Source organism: Sciurus carolinensis, chromosome 5, assembly GCF_902686445.1.
Source record: "Sciurus carolinensis chromosome 5, mSciCar1.2, whole genome shotgun sequence".
NCBI classification, from domain to species: domain Eukaryota; kingdom Metazoa; phylum Chordata; class Mammalia; order Rodentia; family Sciuridae; genus Sciurus; species Sciurus carolinensis.
Genome location: NC_062217.1, coordinates 81,027,552 through 81,038,095, shown reverse-complemented (window position 1 = coordinate 81,038,095; position 10,544 = coordinate 81,027,552). Strand labels below are relative to the sequence as shown.

General features: G+C 36.2%; 1 protein-coding gene across 2 annotated transcripts; it reads right to left on the bottom strand.

The window, feature by feature from the left end:
* Positions 1-267: 267 nt before the first annotated feature.
* Positions 268-10,186, bottom strand: Rnf6 (ring finger protein 6). 2 transcript variants are annotated; one of them, XM_047553985.1, is made up of 5 exons: positions 9,847-10,186; positions 9,087-9,169; positions 7,365-7,575; positions 6,436-6,531; positions 268-3,910 (listed from the first exon to the last, which is right to left on the bottom strand). In XM_047553985.1, exons 3-5 carry the CDS (start codon positions 7,555-7,557, stop codon positions 2,148-2,150), a joined length of 2,052 nt encoding a protein of 683 aa, XP_047409941.1. In that variant the 5' UTR covers positions 7,558-7,575; positions 9,087-9,169; positions 9,847-10,186; the 3' UTR covers positions 268-2,147. The 2 variants fall into 2 exon arrangements, with proteins under 2 accessions (XP_047409941.1, XP_047409942.1); XM_047553986.1 differs by lacking the exon at positions 9,847-10,186 and adding an exon at positions 9,627-9,689.
* Positions 10,187-10,544: the final 358 nt, after the last annotated feature.

The following is a 10,544-nucleotide window of genomic DNA, read 5'->3' as shown; positions in this document are numbered from 1 at the left end:
TATAGAGCTGAGGATCAAACCCAAGAATTTGTGCATGCTAGGCAAATGCTTTACCACTGAGCTACATCCCCAGTTCTATGGTCCCATGTCTTGCAAAAGACCATGTCAAACAAAGAATAAATGTGTTTTTTTCCTTATCCCTACTTTTTTTTGTTCCCCAGGGGATACTCCATAGAAGAATAAATGCTGGATTTTTTTTTTTTTTTTTTTTTTTGGGGGTGCTGGGGATCGAAGCCAGGGCCTTGTGCTTGCAAGGCAAGCACTCTACCGACTGAGTTATCTCCCCAGCCCCTAAATGCTGGATTTATGCTTCCATCATATTAGGGATAAATGGTAACACTGAAATTCATGGGAGAGATGTATAAATTAAGTAATTTACATACTTTTAAAAAAAAATGAGACAGGGTCTCACTATGTTGCCCAGGCTAGTCTCCAACTCTTATGCTCAAATGATATTCCTGTCAGCCTCCTGAGTAGCCAGCACTACAAGTATGCACCACCACACCCCTTAAATTGGCATTCTTTGTAACTGATTTGTATCAGTGCCTCCTCCTCCACTCAGGTAGTTCTCTCTTCCTCTGTGAATGATTCTCTATCTCTTCATACTGAACTAGAGATCAAGAACATTTTTACACCCTTCTCTTTTCTTCCAGTTTCACTGTCATCACCCTGTTAGGTAACTGATAATGTTGATGACACCTGGTAATAAAAATGATAATGATGTCTTATTACAATAGTTCCTTTATTGGTTTCTTTGCTTCTCATTTCTCTCTATTCCATCGTGTGTTCTGTTTGCTGTAATAAAGTCATCCTCCTGAAACATGAAAATGATCTCACCATTTGCCACTACAATCAAGAGACAAGTTTTATCATCTAACATTTGTTCATAAGTAAACATGAAAGTAAGAACAGTAATTTATGTTATCAATTGATCTTTAACTTCTAAGAGCAAACATGTCTTTTCCATGAAGACAGGGACTTATGTCTACCTGACAGTTGAAGAATCCTCAACACCTGCTTGGCACCCAGTATGAAATAAATATTTTGGGGGTGAATAAGCTATAGTGGAGCAATAGAAAAAAATAATTCACATTCAGTCTTTGTTCAAATATTTATTGGTAGAAATAGATCTTCAATGCATACTTTGTATTTATAGAAACTCTACATTCTCTTAAGGTTTCTTCTTTTTTTTCTTTGGAGTTTTTTTGGCCTCCAAGTAAACTTAACATATTATCTATGCATTTGATTCTTTATAATAGATTTTTTTTTAGAACTAAATTTGAGAAACCATGCATCTTGTGTACCCTACTTAATCCAAAGAATTATTTGCACTTTCAAAAAAGTCACAAAAAGGCTGAACTCAACTTAAATAATCTATAAGTCCTAAATTTTCCATGTCCCATTCCTGAATAAAGAAATACTTATTCAGTATTACATATTGCTTGCTGTCTAGTAAGTCAAGATTGTCAGAGACGCTTCAGTAAATTATTTCTACTTCAGAATTATATCTTAATCCTCTCAGAGATGATCCTGTCAACAGTAAACATTGTGCCACATGTAGTATTGGCCCAAAAGCTTAAATAAGAATCAAACTTGTAGTTTTTAGACTGGACATTTTAATCTTAAAATTATATATCTATATATCTCTCTCTATATATATACACACACACACGGTATACTGTGTATTAAATTATCATTTCAAGTAACTTAAATAAATCTAGCAAACATTCAGCCAAACATTCTTTCAAAGGCTTAGACACTAGTATCTTGACTTAGTACTAAGCCTATGAAACTTGAAAATCCAAGAAAAGTCTGCTGTAGTATTAACAATAAGACTGATTTTCAACTTACTGAATTGTGCAGATACAAAAGTGCTTAGCATGACAAAATTACCAAAATAAAAACATTTTAAAGGTTATTTGGTTCTAGCAATATTAACTATTCTGGACTTTTGGATAATTTAACATTTGCATTTTAAATTTCATATAAATTTCCTCTTTTTAACAAGTTAAAAAAGCACACAAAAAATAGTTCAAACTATAATCTGTTATTTTTCATCCTGGTTAGCTCATCACAAATAACTCAACAAAAGAATGCTTGAATATTCATCTCTATTAAAATACAATATTTGAATAGATCCCATCATTTCACCCATTATTTGCTATGCCGGATCCTAAAACAGGCTGCCGACATATTGGACAAGTGCAATTCTCTGAGAGCCATCGGTCAATACAATGAATGTGAAATTCATGCATGCAAGGTAATTGCCTGAGCTTGTTTCCAGTTACATAGTCACTGATACAAACACTACAGATTTTACCTAGTTCACTATCAATACCATTATGCTCATAGTTCCGTGTGGAAAGATTATCTATCTGCTCTTTGGTTAAACCACGAATTCGATCATCATCATCACCTTCGTTCAGTAAAAAGAAATGAGCAAGGCGAAGAATAGGTAGTGTTCCGGTTTCAACTAAGTTGTTTGAATTTCGCAACTGCCTGCCACCTCTACTGTCACTGTTTTGAGTCTGAGGCTGGGTTGTCTCATTTTCAGCTTGCATTTCAGTGCTGTCTTCTTGGGCTTGCCTGTCTTGAGAGAAACCTTCACTGTGCTGGCTGCTTTCATTAACTGTACCTAAGTTACTCAGTTCTGAGTGCATCTCTGGTAAATGCTGACCATTTCTCTGAATTTCTGACTCAGACTCAGCCTCCATTAAAGAACTCAGTTCTCCAAACCCAGTCATGATCTGCCTTAAAATAGACCGAAGAGCCACTGAGGATGGCTCAACAAGCTCATTCTCAGAAATTCTCCGAAGAGGAACTGTTATGGTACTAACATAGGTTCGAATGCCTGACCGTTCTAATCGAGAAATAGTTCGGCGAAAGCCCCCACTATTGCTTTCAACAGTGACTGTATTTTCTGCTAGCCCTACTCTAGAGCGGGTTCTATTTGCAATACTATCCCGATCTCTATTTTCTCCAGGACGAATCCTTCTCACTTGAAGATCCAGTGTGATTGTTGGATGTCGTCGTACAGCAGTTGAGGATCTGCTGGATTCTTCTCCTTCTTCTACTGTTATTCTTGACACAAGTCTTGAATTAGAGAATGGGGCACTTGCAGTACCTCTGCGTTCTCTATCTTGTTCTACAAAGACCCGAGTTATACCTCTCCTCCTCACAGACCTTCTAATGGTTTGCTGTAAAGGTCTACTTTCCCTTTGGGAATTATGATAAACAGTGCCACTCTGTCTCTGAATTGGTGAACGGCTTCGACTACTGAAAGCAGACCGTAATCTTATTGGCTCTAATCTTTGGTTTGTATTTCTCACTGTAACGTTAGTTCTAGCCCCATTTTCCCAAACATGTGCTGCTCCAAATCTCTGCCCCTCCCTTTGCCTGAGTTCACTACCACCTGATTGGTTTGTGTGATTACTAAAATTAGCACGTGAAGCACTAGTTCTAGGAATGCCAACTGCCCGCCCAATTCTATTCCTTAACCTTCCCAGTGTTGAAAGTGATCCTTCGACTAAATTCTGCCCCCTTGAACCAAGCCTTGTCCTTGTAATGTTGGAACTACTACCACTGAAATCCATGGAAGTTTGGCTTCTTGTTCGCCTAGCCACAGGACTAGTTGATCTTTCTTGCCTATTGCTAGTACGATCCCTGCTAAAATCTGAAAGTGGAATGCCTGAATAATCTTCTCCATTAATTTCAAATCCTCTATTCTCATGATTTATGTGGATTTCCAGACTAAACCGAAACTCTCCACTGTTCGGATTTGTTCGACTCACAGCTCTCCAAGTTTGGTTTCCATTTTGTCCACTTCGAGTTGCATTTCCTGTGCGACGAAAGGTGTTCAACCATTCTAGCAGAGAATCTTCATTTGAACTTTCTCTAGGGACTTCTGAGTCTGAAAAGCAAATCAAATTCACTTCAGATCAATTCCTAAAATCTGTCCTTAGATCTTTATTGAAAGCTTATAAGAAAATGAGTTTGTACTAAAGAACATCTGTGTATATTAATGAATGAAAAACGGCAGTAAAATCCTGAACTTCCTAAAAGTATATACTGTAAGCATATTATAAAAATAGTAACACTATTTATGTAATTACAAAACTTTAAATACTATTTATGCAAAATTGGGAAAATTCCCATTCCTGCTTTGTTAGTGGTAAAATATTAAGACAAATGAGAAATATATCTAATACCAAAAGTGTACGTTTAAACATTTTTACCATATACTAATATTAATAAAATACAGTGGCAAACTTTGTGTAAAAATCATCCTGTTATCTGTGAAATCTTTCTTGTAAAGCCAACTAAATCAACATTTTTGCAACTAAGTATTTTTGTAGCCTTAGGAATTTCATGTCTCAGGAAGTGCCAAAAAAATGTACATCTCAAGAAGAAATCTAGCTTTCCAAACATAATATTAGAACCACATTTGTTGTCTTTGTGTGAAGCTGGGAGACTGTAACAAATTACTTAAGTTCTCTATGGCTGTATTCTTTTCTATAAGTTAGAGCAAATAATAGTATCAATCTCATGAAGCTATCATAAGGATAAAATAAGACAATGTATGTAAAATTATTAGTATAATACCTGGCATACAAGAAGCATTCCATAAACGTCAGTTGTTATACATAATAAAATGCATTCTTTATTCATTTAGAATGTAAGCTTCATGAAAACAAAGATTTTAGCTTTATTTTAGTTAGTGTTAAATCCTCAGCCTCCATAATATTATGTGGTACCAAACTCTTAATTAATATTATTAAATAAATTTAGAAATCAATGTGTCCCAGATAAACTTCTCTGACTATATAGTCTCTGAGCCATGCTTAAATTTTCCATTTGTTACCAGTAAATTATATATAAAGTGTAAAACTCAATGAAAAGCATTTTGACACACATTACTTTTACAGATTTCAACTTTAAAGTTTTTTCTACTAAAAGTAGCTATTAAATGAGATTTCTTAGGTTTTATTTCATTACTTTAGTCTCTTTCATACACATCTTTTAAATGTTGAAGCTAACGCTATTAATGAGCTGTTGGTGACAATAAAATAAGTGGCAATCTTAGGCATATTCTAAAGATGATGAACTATTTTACATTGAATGAGTATAGTATCTACTAAAACATATTCAAAAGACCAAAATTAAAAGCTCTATCAATGTAGACTATTTGCATATTGAATACAAAGGAGAAGATGGGTTAATATACAATTTTCATTTTGGTGTGGAAAAAAGATATGAGTAAAGGCAAGCAAACATTAATCATTATAAATGTTACCTCCTTCTCTAACTAGAATGTGGTAACTCTAAACTCTACCCTACTCTTCTTCCATTGTAAATACATTGTAATTGGGCATGGGGACAGTCTGGCACTTAGGTGCCAGAGAGAACTTAGCTGTGGTTATGACTTACCATGATCATACAAATGACGTCTGGAGCAGCAATGCTCTATACATCTTTCTGCAATAAAGGAGATGTTCTGTATTTCCGCTGTCCAATACAGAAACCAGTAGCTACATGGGACTACAAAGTATATGAATATGACTGAGGAACTTTATTTTAAATTTCATTTGATTTTAATTAAAGAGTCACATGTGGCTAGTCACTACTGTAGTGGATAGCAGAATTGTAGAACAACTCAGCTAGCTGGATGGGTCACAGGAAGATCTGTGGAGCAAAGTTTATTTGCCTTCCTTGCAGAACAAAGTTTATTTGCCTTCCTTGGGTTATTAGCATAAAAAAGAAAGAAACTACTATCTATTGAGTCATTGCATTTTAAGGTTTTTGTATTTGTGGGTTTTTTTTTTTTTTACTGACTATAACTAATACAATGATCTTGACATCATATGTAAAATTACTAACAATGAATACCTCTGGGTAGAGAAGCAGAATTAGTGAAATGATATAGAATTTGGGGTTTACTTTTAATTCTATATACTTCTTTTAGTTTGGTTTTTTCTTTCTATTAGAACTTTTTTTTTAAGAAGATTTTATATTATGGCTTAGTGCTTGCTCAATAAAACAAAACAAACCAATAAATAAAATGAAAAAAGTTTTCTGACTCTCAGACTTTCTGTATTATTCTACATAGAAGTTTTTAGAAGTGAAACTTAGTTACATCACCATAGAAGAGGTGTGTACATTCTAAGATTAAAAAGAAAACTGTGCTGGTAATTAATTGTATATTATTTCATATATATAAGTTGCCTGAAGGCAATCTGTGTAAGACATCTTTTATTAATCTTCTGTCCCATACTGCCTAACCAGACTGCTCTGCATGTAATACATAAATATTACCTGAAAGAATATCATATTAAAACTGAAAAATACAAAAATAAACATATTATCCAGGCACAGTATTTTCATTCTGGCAAACTACTCCAGTCAAGCCTGTTATTTATGGAAAAGACTCCACAGTACCTCTGTTATTTGTCCCATTTCTCAAGTCAGGCTGTGATGCTAGTTGTTCCTTCACTCCATCTAATCGTTGTTGCAGTTCTTCTGATGTTATTTCTCCTGAAACAGTGAAAAATGGTTTTAAGAATTTTAAATTAGCAATTTTTATGAAAATTCATGAAGGTTAAGACCAATTTTTAGCAACCTATAAAGACAATGCTCTCTATAAATTGAAAACTGTTAAAATTTCAACTGACACAAATGTACAACAATTTGGTTGTGCTCATTTATTACTATTTTATTAAATTTATTAAAATAAGATTTAATTTGAACAGTTAGTAGTCAGTTGATATATATATGGGAACCTATAAGCTATAATTTCATACTGTTTTTAGTGTTAAAAAGAAATTAAGGGAGAAGTTCTCTAGAAAAAACTTCAAATCTCTGTTTATTAAATTTTACCCCAATACTTCATTATTTAGGCCACCAACATACAAACATACAACATAAAAATTTCAGATAGTTCATTTGTAAAAACTTTATGGACTTTTGGGGGTTACGAATCCAGCTGAATACATAGATTATAACACCCCAAATGAGTTCAAATTGGATTTTAAATATTTTACTTGTATAAATATTACTTAAGATAAATGGGACCATATATGTAAATATATATGTAAGTGTTTAACACTATTATGTACATTAACCTATCAGTTTGGCATTTATATAATATGTTCAATATATTCAACAGTCTCAACTACTTAAAAATACAGAAGCCACTGATTTTCTACTTTGTTATATTAAAAAGTTCTTAAAACTAACAAAAAATAAAACAGTATACAATGTTTTGGGAGAATAAAGTACAAAGGAAAAAAAAAAAACCCTATCATTATTTCAAAATTCCTCTTTCCAATGATGATGAAAATGTGTCTCCTCTTTTACCCATTTCTTACCAGGGGTGCCTAAAAGATTATGATCTCTCATTAGTCGATAGTCTTCATCGTTGAGTTCATTAATAAACTGGTAATAGGCTTCTTCTCTGTGGAGACGCTCTTGCTGCCATCTTCTCTCATTTTCACGATGATTATGCCCTTGAGATGAAGTTTCTTCACCACCATCACCTGATCTAGATCTAGACTGATTCATACTGACAGTCCTGGTTTCCTGTATAAATAATATACACAAAATTCAAGGTGTTAGTCTAGACTACATATGGCCTTCCATTTTTAACTTAGTGTTTTTTTTTTTTATTTTACCCCCTACTCAAATACTTCATTTGCCAAATCTTGCAGGAGAAACTTACATAAAAAATGAAAAACAGTTTTTAGAAGATATAACACAATTGGACTTATTAAACTAAAGCTATTGTTTAGTCAGAATTTGAGTTTAGCACATATTTCTCTTATCTGAATACAAAACTGATGGATTTTTTTTATCTCTTTATTCTCTGATAAAGTTGGTCTAAAAGCCCCATTTATGTTCTAAATATCTGGGTAATTCATATTAATTCAAATTTTAGGCTTGAATTATGTATGTTCTTTACTTAATAAGCAAAGGGCTACAGGAGGGTATAGCTTACATTTATTTCCAGCAAAGTGTTCCTTCCAAAGTAAGATTCATAAATGTAATATTACTCTCACCATCATTACTGTCATTTGTCGAGGTAAAAATAATTTAGCCTAATGTATCTACTGAATAGAATTGAAGTTGATCTCCCTTTCAAAACTCTAACAGGAAGACTTAAAACCAAACAGGAAATAATTTACCATGCATGGCTCTGAGGATTGTGAAGAGTGCCACAGAGCACTCTGTTTCCCCATATCAAGCCTCATCCCTCAGCCTGGAATGATTAGTCCCAGGGATTTCTGAGTGCCAGTTAAACTTCCAGGCCTTGTCTAAGCAAATGCTATTTCTGGATTACATTTAAATGTCATTCCTAAGAAGCTTACTTTTAAATAAAGGGAGAAAACTGTGTCATAAGTATTTCAGAATTTCTTACGTCAATTGAGTAAATCACTAATATAAAAGTTATCAGACTCACTTGAAGAAATTTTTTTAAATATCCAGATGCCCAGATCTCAATCCCAATCCTTGGTTAGAATTTTCCAAGGTAGGGCCTAGGTGTATCATTAAGATCCAATTCGGGTGTTCTGTATGTGAAATAACTATTCCTTGACAATTTCTGCTAGGTCACTAAGGAATATATGTAATGCAGCACCTGACCCAATCAGGTTGAAGCTTAAATGGCTAGGCCACCAGGGAAACAACTGTTGCAATTTGACCTCTCGAAGTACAGCAGCAGGTATTTATTAATAAGCAAGTTGTTTTAAGTTAGCCTACAAGTCAATCTATGGTAGGAGTATTTGCACATTAAATTACAAATTCAAGATTTTTTTTACAGATGTAATGGTTATTACATTATCATTTGAAAGATATAGTAGCACTATACACTCAAATGCTAATTAACTATTAAAATCTCAAAATTTTCCATTTCCAGAATAATTAGGATCATAATTAGCAAAGAGTAAATGGTAGGTATGGCAGTAAGATGATTTCTGTAGTGAACAATTTAAAAGTTGAAACTTAACATAAAATCAAGCCAACCTATTATTACTGAAAACCTAAGAGCTTATCCTCAATACTCTGGTATAATTAACCACAATTAAAGTGAATACCTTATTTTTCTTTCAACATGCTTTTAATATATGCAATGGTATCCATCCTTCAGCTGTTTGTGTCTTTTTTGAGAGCTGCCCATCTGAAGCAATAAAAGAGAGTTGAATTATTCAGTGAGTTGTCCTTCTGAAGGCCAGAACACCTGGTAGTTGTCTCCCAACTCGGCTGCAAAGCTAAAGCAAATTCTCCACTGGATTTTGTTATACAATCATCTAGAAAATTAGATCCCCACACAATTAGGTCATAAATATCTCCCTCGAGGCCCTTTTCCCCCACAACAAAATTTAGGCCTAGACTCCTACACTGTCACGGCTCCTGGGATTAGTCTCCTCCTCTCTCAAAGGCCTTCCTTCCTATCACGTTCCCATTCAGAGGCAGCCAGGGTTAGGTGACTGCAGTTTACTTCTAAACCTTCACTTTCTTGCCACCCCCACCCTCAGTCCCGCTACTGGTTCTTTTCCTAGCCGTTGCGATGGAAGCTCGCGCTGGGGTACGGTCCCCACTAGAATAAACAAACTGGGCTCAGGGGCCCAACCAACCTCTTCTCAACCGAGCCTCAAGTAACGCTTCCCTTAGCGACCTAGATTCCCACAGGGAAGCAGGTGACAGACGGTGCATCTGAACCAATCACCAGCTGAAGAAGCTCACTGACAGACCATTAACCAATCGGGGAATAGGTGGGTGGTCCAAAGAATGGCCTGCTTTCCGTGGCGTCTCCAGGAAGTAGTGGTAGAACCCAGAGTTTTCCCCCAAGCCCACCTTGCTAGGAACTGGGCGGCCGGTCTCCGGCCGGAGGAGAATTTGCGGTGAGTGGCTGTCCTCTCGGAAGTCAGAGGCCGTGTCTGGGAGGCGGGAGGAACTGTCGCCGCGTCTCCAAAGGCCTTCGCGCTTTCTAATCGTCCACCTAGAGACGCCGGAAGTACGTGCCGCAGCTTGGGGTCGTCCCGCTGGAGGGGAAGATATGGAGGAAGAACTGTCGGTTTCCACTCTTCTCCGTCTCCCACCACCAGGCTGCCCACTCCGCAGAAGGCAGCCACTCAGTTGCCGGGCCGCAGCTCGCCAGTACGTGTGGAAACTGCGTCCGGCGGGAGCCAAGGTGCCTACGTACTGCGTTCCGCCCTCAACGCCGTTGTTAGGGGGCGTCTCTTTCGAGTCCAAATATCCGGCTGCTCAGCGGCGAAAGCGCAAATACAGAGCCTCCTTTGCGCTTTGATGTCGCTCGTTTGCTGAGCCTGGCGACAAAGTTGCAACCAAACGATCTGTTCCTACTTCTTTATTGTGCAGAAGTACTGTACTAACCATCCTGACCCTTTCCCTGGTTGCTCGCTAGGACCTGGAAATTACAAACCCTAATAGATTCTAAAGTGTTTGTATTTGGACTTTGTTCTGAAACTTCCAACATCCTTCTCCTTCTCCCCTCTCTGCCCCCGCCTCCGAGATGTGAGACTTGCCAAACT

Bases quoted from the DNA above. Each gene is read 5' to 3' on its own strand.
- Rnf6 (XM_047553985.1), bottom strand. From the start codon at position 7,557: ATGAATCAGTCTAGATCTAGATCAGGTGATGGTGGTGAAGAAACTTCA. The intron at 6,532-7,364 runs GTAAGAAATGGG...TCACTGTTTCAG, and splicing joins TAATCTTTTAGGCACCCCTG to GAGAAATAACATCAGAAGAA. The intron at 3,911-6,435 runs GTACTGTGGAGT...TTTGCTTTTCAG, and splicing joins AAATGGGACAAATAACAGAG to ACTCAGAAGTCCCTAGAGAA.